At 38.6% G+C, this 19,310-nt stretch overlaps 1 protein-coding gene across 2 annotated transcripts in view; it reads right to left on the bottom strand.

Annotated features, from left to right (window-relative positions):
- Positions 1 to 19,310, bottom strand: part of HOMER1 (homer scaffold protein 1) — an 86,872-nt gene that overhangs the window by 57,581 nt on the left and 9,981 nt on the right. Inside the window, exons 1-2 of one of the 2 annotated variants that reach the window (XM_040540212.1) lie at positions 12,924 to 13,109; positions 7,155 to 7,311 (exon numbers count right to left, since the gene is read on the bottom strand). Coding sequence is in view for 1 of the 2 variants with exons in the window: in XM_040540211.1 (XP_040396145.1) it covers positions 7,155 to 7,311 (157 nt within the window). In the remaining variant the exon portion in view is untranslated. Of the gene's footprint in view, positions 1 to 7,154; positions 7,312 to 12,923; positions 13,110 to 19,310 lie in introns of those variants that run through there. The other variant, XM_040540211.1, reaches the window with a different exon arrangement.

The raw sequence follows: 19,310 nt of genomic DNA, 5'->3' as shown, positions 1-19,310 counted from the left end.
TCTTTTGTTTGCTTCAGGTTTCTTTGAAGACTACTTATAATTGAAACTACCAACACTATAGTCAATTATCTGTGTACATTGAATGAAACAAACTAGCAACTAGGGAACTGTCTTCTAATTCAGTCACAGCTAAAACTATGAAAACATATTGGCATACCTTCTGAAAAAAAAGAGCAAAAGCTGGGGGGGTACCTGTTTGCAATTACAAGCAGTGATTTAATAGTAAGTCTAAAAAGAGCCCATTAAAGCATCCACATAGGCTAATGAGATCTGAAGAAAAGAACTAGCAAAGTTTTTTGGTTGGTTGGGTTTTTTTTTTTTTTTTTTTTTTTTTTGTCTCACAAGTGTGTTCCCTTGTCCCCTAAGGTAAGGCCTCTCAAGTTCCAATGTTGTAATCCCCCCTGTTGCAAATGCAACTCTCACCAGAAAACATGCAGTTAATCAAGAAGCACAATTTCATTTTAAGTTTCTGTATTGCAAGAAATTTTCTCCTCTGCATACACACAAACATGGCCAACAATGACGGGGTCATACAACTACAGAAGAAGAGCTACTCTTTGTATTTTTCTCCTCTCGTTCTTGTTATGTACAGGATGGAAGACACACATGTTCCAGCACAAAATTTATTCTCATGTAAAGAAAAACACAACTTTTAGATGATATGCTGGTTCCACTAAAGCCAACTGAAGTTTAACCATAGATTTCAACAGGATTTCCATCACTATAAAGTTTGTCTAACGTTTGAAATCTGTGACGTGGAACCATTTGAACAGTTGAGTTGAAAGTATGCCTGGATAGAGTCTTACAATGACACCAATGGGTTCAATTTAACTAAAATACTGACAGGTAGCACAGTTTATAACCAGACAATGTAAATAAGAAAGACTAGTCATAAAGCTAAAGACATGCATATTAAAGTGAAACGCACATATGCTTTCTATGCGTCTGGCACTATCAAGAGTTTCAACCATATTTGTTAAACAACTAACAGCCATTTTCATAAAAGCATAGGTTAGTATGTGCTTTATAATAACCACGAGAAACTTTTTATAAAGAACATCCTTAAAACTTCACAGAAAATTATATATACTGTGAGCAGAAAACAATATAGAAAGAATCTTTATGTTAGCAGAGAGCAGGTTCGAGACCACCTGATGAAACAGACCAGGTACAAGTCTATGGGGCTTGACGACATGTATCGCAGGGTCCTGAGGGAACTGGCTGATGGAGTTGCCAAGCCTCTCTCCAGCATATTTGAGAAGTCTTGGCAGTCAGATAAGTTCCCAGTGCCTAGAAAAAGGGAAACATCACTCCTAGTTTTAAAACAGGTAGAAGGAAGAGCTGCAGTGCTAATGACTGCCCTGTGCCACCTCTGTGCCTGGACAGAACATGGAACAGAGCCTCCTGGAAGCAATGTTCAGGCACATGCAGGACAAGGAGCTGTTCCAAGACAGCCAGCACGGCTTCACCAAGGGCAAATCGTGCCTGACCAATCTGGTGGCCTTCTGTGATGGAGTGACTGCATCAGTTGACAAGGGAAGACCAACCAATGTCATCTGCCTGGACTCCCGCAAGGCCTTTAACATAGTCACCTGTGACACCCTTCTCTTTAAATTGAAGAAGGAAGGATTTGAAGGCAGCACTATTCGGTGGATAAGGAACTGCCTGGATGGCCGCAGCCAGACAATTGTGGTCAACAACTTAATGTCCACATGGAGATCAGTGACAAGTCATGTTCCTCAGGGATCTGCCTTGGTACAAGTGCTGTTTACTATCTTCACCAATGACACAGACAGTGGCATCAAGTGCACTCCCAGCAAGTTTTCAGATGACACCAAGCTGAGTGTTGCAGTCGATACAACAGAAGGAAGGGATAAAATCCAAAGGGACCTGGACAAGCTTGAAACGTGGGCCCGCATGAACAGCTACCATCCACATCAAATTTGCTCTGAATTCTATAGGGCAAGCCTGAAAAAATATCAGCTGAAGTGCCAGCAAAGCCTACAAAGAGCTTCCAAGTATATATGCTGATTATCAGATGAAGTGGTGGAGAAGAGCATTGCAAGTAAACTCAGAAGAACCTGCAAGCAACAGGCAGGTTGAAAGCCTGAGGACTGGAATCTGATGCAGTGACTGCAAACTAACCCAGTGGAAAACCTTCGAAGAACCAAGCAGTTTTCAGCTGATGCTGCTCACTGCTTCAGCTGACCACAGGGCTGGCTACATAAGAGAAAATCCAGAAACAGGCTGCATAGACCAGGATGTGATATCAATTCTGACAGCAGTCTGCATCTAGGTTGGGTTACCTAACTTGCCTCCTTCCTCTTGGTAGGAAGAAAAATTTTAGGAAAAATAATTGCACTGAGAAGGAGTTGCTGTTATTCTGCCCTCTGTTTTTCCAACAGAGAAAAATAAGGATGCTCCACTCCAGCAGACAGCATTAGTCTGCAGATAGCAAGTTTATCGCTGGGAAGATTACACTCAGATCCCACTGATACAAAGACAAATCCTTTCATTAGAAACACCAAATTTAAAAGAAAACCAAGGCTTTCAATTCTTTCTGAATTAAAAGCATTAGTGTGCTCTATTTTTCATGCAAAATGAATTATGCTTTAAGTGTGCATCCTAGAGCATTCTACAGATACAGATGCTGTTAGCCACTTCTGGAAATACTAGATATTACTCCCTCAAACCTTCAGCTTAAAAAAACTCAGAGTTTTTAAATTATCATTTATAATCAAACCTGTCTTGTCTACTCAGATAGGTACTGTTTTTAACTGCTCTCCTGTATGCCATGAGATTTCACTGCACAGTCACCAATATAACAAATGTCAAATATTTCATCAATCTTTTAAGAATGTTGTTAGTCTAAGTGTACAAGAATATCTTAAAACAGAACAGAGTCAATCTGACAGGCAGACATTTAGCTTTTGAAGAAAACTGATTTTGTTATCTTTAGATTTCGTTGGAATAACAAAATAGCTTTCATGTTTTCCTTTCAAATGAGTTTAGCTATGAGAAAATAGGGCATGTGTCTAACTAAGCTGTTCATTTTACTGACAGCAAACCCAACACCTGCAAGAAAAAACAGCAGCAGCTACGGTAGTTAAGTATGATTTTATCTTGTGCTAAAGATGATGCCAATAATAGTTAAGACATAAAGCACCTTTGAACTTCTTCAAAACCACCACTGAAGACCTAGGCCTACAGGTCTTACTTTAAACCTGAATTTATCATTAAAGAGATTATCAATTTAATCTGACTCTAGTTTATTTTAAAGTCATTAAAATGTAAAGATCACTTATTGCAATAACACGGAAGGCCGACTTGACTCAGAAATATTACATGCATAGCTTATGGAACCTACAGGCTACTATTTTCCCAGAGTCATCTTGTATTTTAGATGAGCACAAATTACTGTATTTTTTCCAATCTTGCATCTGTGAAAACAGTATCACAGTGTTAACTAGTACTGCAGGAACCACTTTACTTATTTTCCTTTCTTAGTGACTGCAAGAGACGGAATGGAAAAGACAGAGGGGTTATGGGAATAATCTTAGTGTCTGTCTGCAGTGTTACTGGAGAAATAATGGAGCCATTCTTCTACAACCTAGGAGAAAATCAAAACAAAACACTAAGACACAAGAAGATATGAAGTGACTATATAATTAATGAGATCTGAAAGCCTTAGCAACAGCTTCTCGATGTTGTCGTGTTGTGTTGCATTAGAGATTTCATTTTTCAGGCTTCCTCTTGATTCTTCAATTGTATGAGAAAAAGGTTGCATAAAAGACATTTACTTGAGGTCACACAAATCAGCCTTGAGTTCTACCAGATTACTTGCATCAGGATATCCCTGACATCAGTATCAGAGATCCAGATACTGTATGTGACTATAAAATATGGCCTGTTCACTGAACACTTTATGGTACTAGAATGCTTACCAGAGGCAAGTCAGAGGGAGATGCATCATTTCTTGTATGAGGTATTTTAAGAGAAGACAGTAGCTTCAGAAAACGAGGTTACACAGAGGCAGGACATCAGTGAACAGGCTTTAAAAGTACGTAACGTATGTGGACTGAATAACAACACATCCTGTGGAATTACTCCTCAAAGGACTCACAAAGGGACAGTTAAGTCTACCTAAGTACTAGCATCCACAGGAAACAATAACCCAATTATTTGTCCAGCTATACTTCGTTTTACATAAGCATTAATCTACAAACTAAAAATGATGGATTTCACACAATTTTGAGAAGGAATAAAGCTGTTTGGATGAGGATGAAGCTGTTTGGATGAAGGCTGCTGCTTCATCCAGTTTATATGATACATTTATTTACTGCTTCTGTGAAAAGAATAAATAGAACTTGTTTCTATAGGACCTATCTCGGTTGAATCTGGCTCACATACTAATTGATATGGAATAAGGAAAAAAATCCTCTCAAAACACACCAAGGATCTCCACAAGCGAATTCAAGTGGATATCTGAAATGTATGGTAGAATTTCTCAGAGGTGAGTAAAGATCATGTCTTACAAACATACTGTTTTCAAGCAGAAATATTTAATCATGTTCTGTCAGTCAGTATAGACGTTAAATTTTATTCAAGAAACCTACTGAAACTTGAGTAAAAATAAATAAATTATGTGGCTCGTGTATTTCTTCTCTTCAAAACAGCACCAAAACTCCCTGGTTTCAAGGTACTCTGAGAATACAAACAAAGAAGCGTTCCAGTTACTAATTCAGAAAAACAAATTTGATTAAAAACAGGTATGGAAAATAGCTCTCAGAGAAGGTATCTCTGCACTCTGATTTGAAACATCCAGCTTCTGGCAGGATAAGCAGTCTGAGATATAACTCTAGATATTCTTAAAGATGCTTATTCTCCTTAAGAGCCGCAGAGGGTTTTGCGGAGCGTGAAGTTTTGCTAACGCTCTTTCAGTTACCCTAAGGGAAGAGGAAGGACCTAAAGAGCAGAAAGGGGCAGGGATGACAGAAGTAGGATTATCACTCAAATCAAGTATCTTTCTCTTGCAAACTTTCCTTTCTACAGTCTAGGTGGACATACACTATCACTTGCTATCACTTACTGAGTAACTGCTCAGCACCTAAGCCACCGTAGCTGAGCAGCCACATGCACTTCATTCTCTCCAACGTACAAACCCATAAGGTGCTATAAACCTCACCAGTACTATGTCTTTCAAGAAAATAATATTGGATAATCTATTTAATCCCCTTGAGGGATGAGCGCTGCAAAACCAACATAGTTTGACAAGTGTTTTTGGCAGCTGATAACATGTAAGTTTGAGACATTTCAATGCAAATTAAGAAAAAAATCTTTATACAATTTCAATTCAAAACTCGAAGACGGAAAAATAATTTGCATTTTTTTTAATCCTTCACCAATTTAACACTTGTGTGACCAACAGACAATATAAGGCATTATAAGCTCAGAAACCAGTAGTGTTACTGACATACAACTGCCATACAACTACATATATGCTATATAGCAGAGAGATTGCCTGTATGTGCTCCGAATTAATGAATGCTTTATATTTATATTTAGCTGTTCATACATATCTTTTTAATATATCTGTGCATATAAAATGTAAGACCATAATTAGAAATAAAAAAATTCACTGAGAATTATGCTGCAAACCTCCTAAAAGTTCTTCCACAGGTCCCCCTGCTATTCACCTGTGTGTTTCAGAGCAGTGTTGTGATAGCTAAAACTATGGGTCTGAATCATGATTGCGATCCTAGATTTTAGTCAGATACATAACACTTGGGATGAAAACATTATTAACATTGCAGCGATCAGAGTAAATAAGTGACAGACCACATTATCAATACACTTTGCCAATAGTACTGTACATACAAAGGAAACGCTGCAGTAGACAAAAGAGCAAGTAAACAAAAACTCAGCAGTCATGTTGCAAGAAGCGCAGCTTTAGACAAATGCAAAAGAACTCCAGTGGGTTCAGAAGGGTTTTGCAAACTGTGCAGATCAGTTTAGGTGCTACAGATTACAACTACCAGCCTCTATTTCATACAGCATCTAGCCCCAGTCCAAAAGTATTTTCTAAATGGTCACACAAAAGGTATCTTAATTATTTGACAGAATGAATAATCATTGGAAAGAAGGCTGGGAAAGGAAGAAAAGTATGAATTAAATTCTGAGACATTTTTCTAAACTTTGATGGCAGTATCAGTCACCTAAAGAGGTATTCATAAGTGATCTTTGACAAAAAACTCCTACAAACTTCTGTATGATAGAAATTCTCTTTCCTCAACTAAAATAGCAATACTCTAGATATTCTTCAAAATGCAGAGTAATGCTTTTCAGCTTTCAACAAATAGCCAAGAAATCTCTGAATACTGATATGCTTTAACAGAGTGTTTTAATTCCAACCATCATAAATTGACACATCCCCAGAAGCTGTAAGTGATGCACCTTGAAAGAATTACAGCTTTTGATTACACTTGGTATATCTTTAATGATCTTATTGCTGAAATTTCTGACATACTGTTTGTAAAGCTACTGTTCTTATACCCACTTGGGGTAGAACCTATGCAACAGTCAAGTTTTTTCCCCAAGTCCTCTAGATTATTACGTTAACATTTCTTACAATAGCAGCTCAACACATAATCTTTCCTAACTTCGAAAAAAAAAAAGATAACCCTCACCCCAAGGCCAACCCAAATGAGTTTTTATAAAAGCTTACTATGGAGAGCCACATTCTATACTTCTAAAAATTGGAAGACTAGGTAACAAAGAAGTATCTACTGAGAGATTACAAGCACTGAACAGATATCTTTCATAATGCTGAAGCCAATGATATTGACAGCGAGATAGAAAGAGCTTATTGTAACATCCTGTGCTTTTTAGTACACCTCACAGGGAATGTCTTTTTAGATGGCTCAATATTAACTAAGTAGCAGGTCATCATTAAATTCAGCAACAGCTTTATCAACATAAATACAAACACCAGTAAAACACTGTTTTCCAATGAACACTGAAAACATCTAGTGAAACAATATAACAATTTTAGCACATCACTAATGCCAGAAGTATCTAGGAAGATACATGAAGGATGTCAGACTAGAAAATTACAAAAGACAATCAGCACGCAAGTTCTCCAAAATAAAACCTACCTTGGAGCCATCCAAACTGATTATCCTGTAGACATTTCTTGTGCTGTCATAGAAGTAGGACACAGTAACAGCATGCTTGCTGGTGGGAACCCAGTTCTTCTTAGTGTTTGGGTCAATCTGGAAGACATGAGCTCGGGTGCTGAAGATGGGTTGTTCCCTGAAGGACAGAAAGTAAAAGTCATGAATTTGATGGGGAAGTAATGTTATTGCACATTAGTTATCTAACAGTTGTGCCCACTGAGATGTTCACATTTCACTTTGCTGGGTATTTTTTTCCCCAGTAACTTTTTTGCATTGCTGCAAACAGCAAATAAAGTGCATTAACATATATACGCAAGCAAAATGCAAGCCTTCTACAGCGAAAATCGACACCTAGCTGTACAGTCAGATAAAGACATCTCTAAACATAAGTTCAGCCCTGTCCCATCCACTTCCCTCCCCTCCCATCACCTCCACCTAACCCTTTAAGCTGCCATTGATACATGTGTAAAACTTCATCTCATTGCTCTGCACATTGCAGAACATGTGAAACTGAGTGATCATCTTCTCAGGTCTTTTAATACTCTGGTTTTTCAAATCAATCTTAGGCCATAATATGAAACTAAAATGGCTAATTCAAGGTGATTGCTCTAAAACTGACATTAATTAGGATCAGGAACATTATAATTGTTCTGAAAGCCTCTCTTTAAAGTTTACACCTCAGTGTTTCCACAGCAATACTAAACATTGTAATATACGCTGTTCGAAGTTAACTGCTTAGCAAATAATATTCTGTAATGCAAAAAAAGTTACTTTCAAATGTAAAACATAGTTTTCCTCATGATCATTATCAAGATATGTGGCCTGGGAATACCGTAGGGATGATATCCAGAAAGGTAAGGATGGGATAACGTAAGCCAAGGCAGAGTTGGAGTTGAACATGGCAAGGGATGCAGAGAATCATAAGAAGGGATTCTACAGGTATATTAGCCAGAAAAGGAGGACTACCTCTTGACCATCTGATGAAATTGAACAGGCACGAGTCTATGGGGCTTGATGACATGAATCTCACAGTCCTGAGGGAACTGACTGATGGAGTTGCCAAGCCTCTCTCCAGCATATTTGAGAAGTCTTGGCAGTCAGATAAGTTCCCAGTGCCTAGAAAAAGGGAAACATCACTCCTAGTTTTAAAACAGGTAGAAGGAAGAGCTGCAGTGCTAATGACTGCCCTATGCCACCTCTGTGCCTGGACAGAACATGGAACAGAGCCTCCTGGAAGCAATGTTCAGGCACATGCAGGACAAGGAGCTGTTCCAAGACAGCCAGCACGGCTTCACCAAGGGCAAATCGTGCCTGACCAATCTGGTGGCCTTCTGTGATGGAGTGACTGCATCAGTTGACAAGGGAAGACCAACCAATGTCATCTGCCTGGACTTCCGCAAGGCCTTTAACATAGTCACCTGTGACACCCTTCTCTTTAAATTGAAGAAGGAAGGATTTGAAGGCAGCACTATTCGGTGGATAAGGAACTGCCTGGATGGCCGCAGCCAGACAATTGTGGTCAACAACTCAATGTCCACATGGAGATCAGTGACAAGTCGTGTCACTCATGGATCCATCTTGTGGCCAGTACTATTTGATATAACCCATTACTAACGACATATAACAGTGGGATTGAGTACATCCTCAGCAAGTTTTCAGACAACACCAAGCTTGAGTGATGCAGTTGATGTGACAGAAGGAAGGGATACCATCCAGAGTAACCTGGACAGGCTTGAGAACTGGGCCCATAGGAACCTCAAAGTTTAAAGCCAAGAAGTCCCACAGCTTGGATCAGGGCAATCCCAAAAATGAGTACAGACTGGAGGATGAATGGATGGAAAGCAACCATATGGGGAGGAACCTGGGGACGACAATGGATGAAGAGCTCAACATCAGCCAGCCACATGAGCTTGCAGCCCAGAAAGTCAACCGTGTCCTGGGCTGCACCAAAAGCAGTGTGGCCAGCAGGGCAAGGGAGGTGATTCTGCCCCTCTGCTCTGCCCTCATGAGACCCCACCTGGAGTCCTGCACCCAGCTCTGGAGCCCTCAGCACAAAAAGGACATGGAGCTGTTGGAGTGGGTCCAGAGGAGAGCCATAAAGATGATCAGAGGGCTGGAGCACCTCTCCTATGAGGACAGGCTGAGGGAGTTGGGATTGTTCAGAATGGAGAAGTGAAGGCTCCAGGCAAACCTCCTTGTGGCCTCTCAATAATTAAAAGGAGTATTATAAGAAAGACAGAGAATTTTGACAAGGGTCTGTAGTGACAGGAAAGGGGTAGTGGTTTTAAACTAAAAGAGGCGAGATTTAAGTTAGATATAAGGAAGAAATTCTTCACTCAGTGGGTGGTGAGCAACTGGAACAGGTTGCCCAGAGAAGCTGTGGATGCCCCATCCCTGAGAGTGTTCAAAGCCAGGCTGGATGGGGCTTTGCACAACCTGATCTAGTGAGAGATGTCTCTGACCATGGCAGAGGGATTGGAACTCAGTAATCTTTAAGGTCCTTTCCACCAGAAATTTTTCTTCGATTCTAGACAGTATTGCAAAGAAATCTATAAATATTTTAGTATCACTAAGATAGTTGTCACTTTGAATTTAACTCCACTTAGTTGATAAATAGATTGCTGTATACTTCAGGGAATGTTTCCATCAACTCCCAAAGATATGAACTACCGAAATTTGAAGTTGGGTATAACTGTAGGGGTTTTTTTTATTTATTTATTTTGCTTTCTCCTATTTCTAGGATGTGAATAAACATGTCTTTTGTCCCTGCCATCATCTCCCTTTAAGTAAGAGGCAAATTCTTAATACATTTTTCTGCCAAAAATAAAAGCAAAAGAAGAAATTAAGACATGGGGTAATCAGTGTCAAAGGGTTTCAATCTGGCCTTATTATAAGGGAGTACATGTGAACTCTTAGTAAGATTTCTAATTCTTGGCAGTGACAGCACTCAGGGCCAGCTGCTTTCAGTAGCAGAATTGTATACCTCGGCTGTGAAGTTAAAGCTTCTTGAAGCCCATCTGCCAGAAGATGTGTTCTCCTACACTGCGTGTTCAAAGAAATTATAAAACGAATATGGAACAAACCAAAGGACAGTATTGTTTCAGTGAGAGGTAAAGAAGAAGGTATACAGTCGAGGGGTATCAATGCACATGCTAGTCCTTCATATGCTCAGCTTCATTAATGTTCTCCTACACCACCCAGCTATCTGAGGTTGGCTGTCTGTTTTCCTGGCCCCAATCCCTTGCACAAACAGAAAAGTTATGCAAAAGTGACTTTTATAGCCCTTTTGTTTTATATAATCTTTAAACTAATTCTTATAGCTCCTTTGAATGTCTATAATTACTTCCTTCTCACCTTCAATATTAGATGAAAATATCTTCCATTTACCTCCCAGTTAAGCATACCCAAATGCAATGTAATGCACATTACCATAATGTAGCCAGTTCTTTAACGCTGAGACCATAAAAAAAAAAATCTTAGCCATCCAGAATTATTTGGATGAAGACTGACACTGGAAAGAGAAAATAATGGCCCTAACCATATTAACTAGAAAGACAAAAAAAGAGAATACACATTTGACCAGAACTCCTATTCAATTCTATCACAGTACAGGATATCAAGCAACTGAGACATTCAAAAGACCACAGGTTAGGATTTCAGTATGTACAAGGTAAGAGAAAACTATACAACTAAAGCAGGTAGGAGAGTCATTAAAAGTTCAATTGTTCAACCCCGAGTTGCTGTTCTCCTGCACTACCAGCACAAAAAGCTTCCATAGCCCTTGCTAAGTCTCAGCAATTTGCTTCATTAAGTGGTCTGCAAATTCTAGCTGATTGCTCAGCTGTGTTTCTCAAAGACAAACCACAGCACTTTGCAAGGCACATGCATGTGGCTACTACACACAGTCAGGTACGGAACAGCAATAAAGCTTACTTGCACTTTATTATTATTATTGCTTCTGATAAACTAGTTATAGCCTTTTCTTTCCATGCTTTAACTAAAGCTATAGGTTTGCTGAATGACAAGCTGTCTAGTAGATGACACTGCTAAAAACCATGGCATAAAAGCATAAACCAATTAGATAAATCATGATTTTGCCACATTACTGTGGTAATTAGGTGGGTTTTTTTCCACCAAGGATGCTGAACTTCAGATGTCCCTAAAATTAGATTAACTAGAATAAGTTGTGACACTTGATGACGAACGTTTATACTGATTATTTCTTCATACAAATGTAAGTTACTTTATGTCTACAGGATAAAGAATGTTATAGAATCAGTCACTAATTTGCCACTATTGACCTTCAAAGCTGCAGTACAATTACATCACTTGTACTTTCATTTGGCAACACACTATAGAGCTACTTCAATTTTAGATTTGCTAAAACATTCAGATGCAAACATAAGTTAGTATGTAAAACATATACAATATTTACAACTTCAGCTAACCAGTCTTTACTCTGAGACTTTGTTATTCCATTATCCTCACAGGACGTGATGCTCACCCAGTATGGAAGTTTAAATTAACTCAGCAGAAGTACTACTAGTTGTATTAAACAGGAGAACAGCTTCCTTTTTCCCTTGCTAAGAGCTCAGACACACACAGTGTGCAAGTGTATATATACATAAACACATAAAAGTACTTTTGCCAATATAGAGCTGCAAGAGATAAAAAACTACTTTAAATAAGTAAAAATAATCCTGCGGAAACTAACTTTCTTACTCTTCCCTCTCTTTCTTTCAGCTTTCTCTTATCATTCTTTCATGACCACGAGGTATTTAGTACTCATTAAAGACACTAATAAGAACTAAGACAAGAACTCATCACTAATTACAATGAGAAGTCATTCATTTTTCCAGAAAAATCCTGAATAAGAAAACAGACTAGCAAACTGTCATCGTAACACAAATCGACTATTAGAAATGTTTGCTCAGGCATGGCAGAAACATTATAGCCAATATGCTGTTGTTAATTTGCTTACACTGCAACATTACAATAGTCAAACAGACTTAGAAGAAGTAAGTGGTAAGTCCTCTTGGACTTAACTGGCAATGTGAGGACTAAAGAAGGATGATAAACACCACTTAAGGAGGTAGCATCACATCTGTTTTTTTGTTTGTTTTGTTTTTTGTTGTTGTTGCTTTTGTTTTTTCTGTCACTGATACACAAATCCCTTTGTTGGTATGTGATCTGTCCTTGGTTAGGCTTAGGAGACAAACCTGTGTCCTAACAGTTGAACAAACACGACTCCCAAGTTATTCTCACTGCTGAAGTATCTACATCTTCTCAAGCCTGGTATTCTGTTTTCTTAACTACCCTAAAAACTATGAGGCTAGTGAAAAAAAGGTATGAACTTCTACAACATTAGCTGATGTCCTACCTGCCTGCCCTTTCAGTGTGTATAAAACAAACAGAAAACCTCCCTCTATCTCATACTGGGCTAAATTCCCAGTGCAGTAGCATAAGGAACAAACAGCAATAAAAGAAATGGAGCCACCTGGCACTAGATCCCCATCTCCTCTTCTGTCACTGAAGGGGCTGTGTGACACCTGTGACAAGGGGATGGGACATCAGGAAGGGGCTAGGGAGGTGTCTGCAGGAAAGATTAGGTGTTTTCTGTGTTTAACTGTTTGTCTTCATGTTAACTGGCAATAACTAAATTAGTTGAAATTTCCTGAATCAAAATGGCTTTGTTGCCCCTACACCACCCCTGACACTCTCATTCTCCACTGCCACCCCCCGTCAGACCTAAAACTTCATGTAACCTCCTCTGGGATCCCCAAAGTGTTGAAATACAGCAGGAGCTTTAGATCTTCCAGCCAGACTATCGTCCGCAACCAGTAAGACAAAAAGGAAAGAATAAACAGGTCCAGTATGATGGGGTCCTTCTACTCAGCTCAGCTGAGAGATCTCTAAAGTATCCAAGTAACAGAAAGTCCACGAGAATGAATGGTTATGTCCATCATCTCAGCCACTTCTATTTTCCCCGATATGGATCTTGAAAAGTTAAAATATGGTTCTCTAACGTGCATTATCAAGACTTACTGTTTTTGAGGAACATGGAGTCCACATACAAGACTGTTTTCAAGATGAGTCCAACAATACATGCCTGGAGTTCCTTTTCAACACATCTGCAAGTTACAAATGGAGCAGGATCTCACCCTTCAGATTTCAGTTTCAGAGTTTCTGAGGGAGACGATGCTCTGAATATTCAAAGAAAACAGGACAACATCCCTGTGCTCAAAAGCAGAGGAGTACAGCCATGCACCGAGTTCCCTACCCACAGGGAAGCTTGGACAAAAAGCATACTGCCCTCAGCGCATTGCAGCGATGCATACAGAAGAACCCGCCACGTGGCAGCCTGCACGCCTATCACATGCTCTGGCAGTCCTAAGGACTGCAAGCTCTCTTGGTAGGCATCACACATGTTTTTGCAGACAATAATTCTGCACTGAGCTCTGGGCCTCCGTACTATTCGTCATCCAAGCCAATTTCTCTTTGTATCAGAAAGTGTGAATCTTCTACAAGATCTCTCACACGTTTGCTGGTTATCCTCAGATTTAGGTTAAGACAAAGACTTTTCTGCTTTTTTAAAATGACAGCATACCAAGACTACCGTTTCTCCCAATGCCCTGCTGCAGTCTTAAAGAAAAAAAAAAAAGACTCTCCCTGGCTTGTTTGTAAAACTGCAGCAAGCTTTTGTTACTCTAAGCAGCTTCATGAGGGATCCCTGAAAAGAAATGAGAAAAGAGATTAACAGTGCAGCTACAGTCAAAACTAATTTGTCAACTATGGCATCCAAACATGACCAATGGTTTCTCATGAGTCTGCATCAACAGGCTCTGTAAACACAATAGAGCAAGAGAAAAATACAGAATTTTCCATAGTTCTAAAAATGCTGTGTGAATACCTGAAGTCTGATAAATACTGTGTGCAGTAGCTTATGGGGATAGTATCACATAACATTGGCTTCTTGTCGTATGGAAACTGCTCTAAAATAAAATCTTTTTCCAGACAGAAAATGACTATGACAACTGACGTCTTGAAATAAGAATTAAGATTATAAAGTACTCAAAACATACTCAGTATACTTGTGAAATGAGTAAGTCCTAAGATTTTGCTTTCTATATTTTATACATGTAGTAAGAACTTTGATATCTTAAAATAAGTTTTGAAATAGTAAGAAAAAAAGTTACGATTTAGCAAATAGATCAAAATCTTCCACACCACCAGTTATTTATCTAGTTTTACACTTACATTCTTAAACTTGCTTTTGCTGTTAGGTTTTGGGTTTAAGCCAGGCTTACTCACAGTCAGTTAAAGTTTAGGAAGTTGCTCTTAAAAGCTTATTTTTCTGTATTCTGACATAAGTTAATACGATATATGCCTATTTACTTGTAGCGTTCAGTGACTTACTTTATACAGTACGCTTTATGACTACATAATTCTGCAGAGAGCAGTGCCTTCAAGCTATTTTCTAAACTGTTTTGTTCCCATTTAATGATCAGCTTTCAGTGTTGGATCTTTGACCACTTCTGAGCTAGCATACCATCACAAGTAATAGCAGCAATTTGTCAGGAGCTGAGGGGAGAAAAATGTGCTAGAACATTCCATTAAACCTAAAAGGTTAAGGAAACAATACCTTTACCTAGGCCAGAAACATCACCACATTGTGAGAATTTCAAGGATCTGAAGTTTCAACCAACTGAAGTGCTTCAGCTTGAAGTCAGATACTGTGCAGTACTTAACAGACATAAAACATGGGAAGCCAGAAGCAAATTATTTAGTTATCTGCTCATATTTTCATTTCTATGAAATTCACCTTCTGTCACAGGCAAACAAAAAGCAAGGTTTTGCTGATATGGGACAAGACAGCTGCAAGGCCTGCTGGCTTAACCATCTCTGGCCAGTTCTGTTTGCTTTTCCATGCAAAAGTTGTAGCCTATGTTTGCAATACTCATTTTAAAAATCTACAGTAGACATTCTGATGCGGGGTATTGCCTATTTTTAGGCACAAAAGGTCCAAAACCCAGTCTGTGGACTCTTGTCCCATCCTGTCCCCTCCCCCTTTGCTTACGCTGCACAGTCTGTGCTACCTCCCATGCTCTCTCTCTCCTCATTCACTCTAACATATGAACAAGGAAGTCTGAAAGATGGTACAAAACACAGCATGCTTTGAAATAATTATAGTTCTTTGAAATTACAAATCAGACAGAAAACACTAAATAATTATTCAAACATTGGATTTTTAAAATTTCTTAGACGTCAAATAACTTTAAGAGATAATAGCAAACCTCCTCCTGAAATGATGAAACAGCTTCTAATATTAAAGAGTACATAAATAAGCAAAAGCATTGCTGGACTCCCTTCTTAGTCAAACTGCATTGCACAACGGTGACAGACTTTTTAGTCATAGCTGGTTTTAGAACTCAAATTGATTTAGTAGCTTTAGTCCAGTGAATGGGAAATCACAATATGCTGCAAGTTACTTTAAAAGTTGTTTACTACTGTAAGTGAGTCTATGATGGGTTTATTTGAAAAATATCTTACAGGAAAAGACTCCAGAGCAGTGGTATTACTCCTAGTGAAGGTAGGTAATTATGGATTTGGTTTTGGCCACAACTGCATGATAATATAAGGTGTCAAACTATGAGTCAATGTCAGAAAATCAGTCTGAGTAAAGGGAATAAGGTGGGTTCTCTTACAGAGAATACAGATATTAGAGAAATAACATGGTACCCATTCCAGTGGAAATCTGACAGAGGACTTCATATTCACCAGGTTCTACACCTGTACCATTTTGTTTCATCCTGAAGAGACACCCTATCATTCAGTGCCACATTCTGTTCATTTAATAAGGAGTTGATGGTGATGACAACCTCTATTACTCTACTTTAGCTAGATATTTAAGTATCTGTAAAAATAGTAGAATTAAAAAATATTTGTCTAACACCAAATTCTATCTCACAGTTGGACCCCCCAGTGTCCAACGAAAGGAAACTTGCACCTGAAACCTTTCTGGCTGTTGGGGAAGACCGCCTTTATTCTCATAAAATTCTCAGAAATCTATTATCTTTGAAACATCAATGCCCTTATAAGGGCTGGTTGAAATTTGAGAATTATTCAGGCAGGACAGGGAACAGTCTAAAAAAAGGTAGAAAACTAGGTGCAAAGAATAGAGTAGACTCCATTTCACTGACTGTGAAACCCTCCAAAACAGCAGGAACAAGAGTCCCTTAAACAGCTGTCCCCTAGACATCTGTCTCTGATACTCTTTTTTGTTCTGTTTCCTTTCATTACTTTAACATCACATTCATTTTGACACACTCTGATCAGTATTTATACATCTCTCTCTATATATATATACACAGATATATATACACCTTAAAGCTATTACGCACAAAGAGCTACACAGACAGGACTGACCCATTGCTTTAAATTTCTTAAAACAATTAAAAGGACACACAAAATTAAAAAAAAAGTTAATATATAACTTCAGTTAGTATACCTTGAGCACAGCGCATCAAAAAGATTCTGCCTAAATATCTTACATTAAGAATAATCCCCTCATAGCCAGCCCTCTTTGGCCCTCATCACATCACCAGGCACAGAAGATACAAAAGCACTCAGAAGCAAAGAATTGTCCTCTGCCTCATCATCCTCTCTTCAGACACCTAAAATGTCAGGTGGAGAAGTATATTAACTTAGAACTCATGAGATTGATAGAATGAATTATTTTGGTAACTTCACTGCATGAAGATGCTTCCAATTTCTTTTTTTTTTCCCCTTCATGTCCCAAGCAAATTTGAGATAGCAGAGAAGTTGTAATCAAATCCCCTAGGTGCATTAGTATTTCTGAGAATACAAGGAAAATGTGAACGGCAGTGCTCCACTCGTTTTCCTTCAAGCAAGCAATGGATCAAATTCATCCCTGACACAGTGAAATCAGATGGCCTTAATAGATATGCTCTACATTCAGATCAACAGCAAAAACTCATATTTGCTTTATCACAAATCAGAGAAAGCAGAAACCAAAACATGATTCTGTGCACACATTTTCTGAAACAACAGGACAGAGCACAAAGCACTCTGCAATAAAATTCTGCTTACTTAGATGGCACCTGTAGCATTTCATCCTGCTGCCTAGATAGTGTCTCAGATTTTTGTCCTCCCCATGATGAGCCTCAGCTAGAAGTCTCTCTCCTAACTGCACAAAATGGCTTGCAGTCTAGCACTGCTACTTTCTGGGGCTTCCAAGATGGTAAGGACACTTCTGCTGAGGTCTAACAAGCAGAGGCAACATGCCGTCATGTCCTGATCAAAACAGAACACACTGAACTACATTGAAGATACAACTTCTGCATTCTGAACACATAAAATTAAGGTTTGTATTCTACATCAAAGAAAAAAGCAAGAAAATTATTCTGGATTTTTTGTACAGAGTCAGTGAATGTGAAGCTGCTTGCTTCATAGGCTAAAGAGGTTAAAAAAATTAAAAAGGTACCTGGAAGGTATGTACAGTGTACTGTTAACCTGATTAAAAAATATATAGATAGATAAAATTCAAACTTGCTATCACTTCTATAATTCTGGTATTTTTAAAGGTCCAAACTGAAAGAAAATCCTTTTCTCTTATGCCCCCAGCTACCACGTGCTGCTCAAGTTCTGTGGACAGACAAACATGCCAAAGTGTTAATGGAAAAATCCATACCAAGAACTTACCACTCACTATGTAAGTTCCTCTAAATTAAATATTTTCTAATTTGACATTCAATGTGATTTTGTGCCCTTCATCAAGTCTCGTCATAGCCTATGCCAAACTTTCTCATTGCTGTTTTTCATGAGTATGTGGCAACAGGGACACAGATGGTGTATTTGTCAATAGAGAGAGGCGTGGATTTTGGAACCTAAAAGGAATAAAAGGAAGACAGGATCATACAGTCACTTCATTAAGTGCTTTGACTGAGATAATCAGCAAGTATGTGATAAACAGAGCAAGTATTTAAAAATAAGTATTTTTAGGTGAAGTTAAACTTCACTAATTTTTTCATATCATCTTTGACTTTTAGAAAAAACACTCAATACTAGGCATAATTTTGCTGTTCTAAAGAATAGATTGCTTGGCAACTTGCTCACATTTGGAAAAAATAAAACAGGAAATAGGCATCTTCCCTGCTTAGAATGAGACACTTGGAATTTGTCTCTAATGAGTTTCTGTAGCAAAATAAGGCTTCCTCACTAGGCACCATCATTTTTAGCAACCCTCTTTGTAACATTTCTTAGCACTGCTCTTTCATTACCATCTTTATTGGATTTAAATTTTCATTTGCTTCCCTGTACATCTCCATACAGAAATAACCACATCATCTTACCACTTCTCACCCCGTCAACCAAATCCTTTTCACCTTCTTCATCTCTAAGTTACTAATTTTTGCCTTCTACATGAGAAAATACTTTTTATTCTAGTGGCCTTGGCACTTGTCATTCCTTTTATTTCCTGCTTAAACCCGACAAAGCCCTTAATAGAACATTAAGAAATTGCCCGTTAACAATCAGTTTTGAGAGCTTTTACATTTAACCCTCAGAAACAGATGCCTTGAAGTAAATCACCAGTGCAACCTCGACTGCAGATGCCTTAGTGCTGAAGACACACTTCCACCAGCACAGCAGAAGTATCTGAACTTACATATGGAGTGAATAGAATGAACCGGGCTGGAAAAACATGCATTTTGTCACTACCATCACCAACTGCAGTTCCTTCCAGATTGCTGCAGCTGCATGCTATGTTTCAAAAAGAATCATTGGTCCACATCACAAGATGAGAATTGAATTATTTCATTTGTGTCAAGGAACTGAATTAGACTCCCAGAAAGGTAAACAAATTAATTTTATATTCGTAAGTAACAAATCAATTTGTATCATCCCACTGAGCACTGCAGGAACTATAAAGCCTCTTTAATTCGCTTTGAGTATGCCATTACCATGCCAGCAAGTCCCTCCCTTTTAATAACTTACAGCCTAGTAAGCACTATTGAATTTAGGAAGCAGTGGTTGCATCTATATTGAGCCATAACTGAAAGCGACAGATCTCTGTTCCCTTGATTGTTCACAGCACACATATGCAAAATAGATTCT

Source organism: Cygnus olor, chromosome Z (assembly GCF_009769625.2).
Source record: "Cygnus olor isolate bCygOlo1 chromosome Z, bCygOlo1.pri.v2, whole genome shotgun sequence".
In the NCBI taxonomy this organism is placed as follows: domain Eukaryota; kingdom Metazoa; phylum Chordata; class Aves; order Anseriformes; family Anatidae; genus Cygnus; species Cygnus olor.
This window is presented reverse-complemented; position numbering and strand designations above follow the sequence as displayed.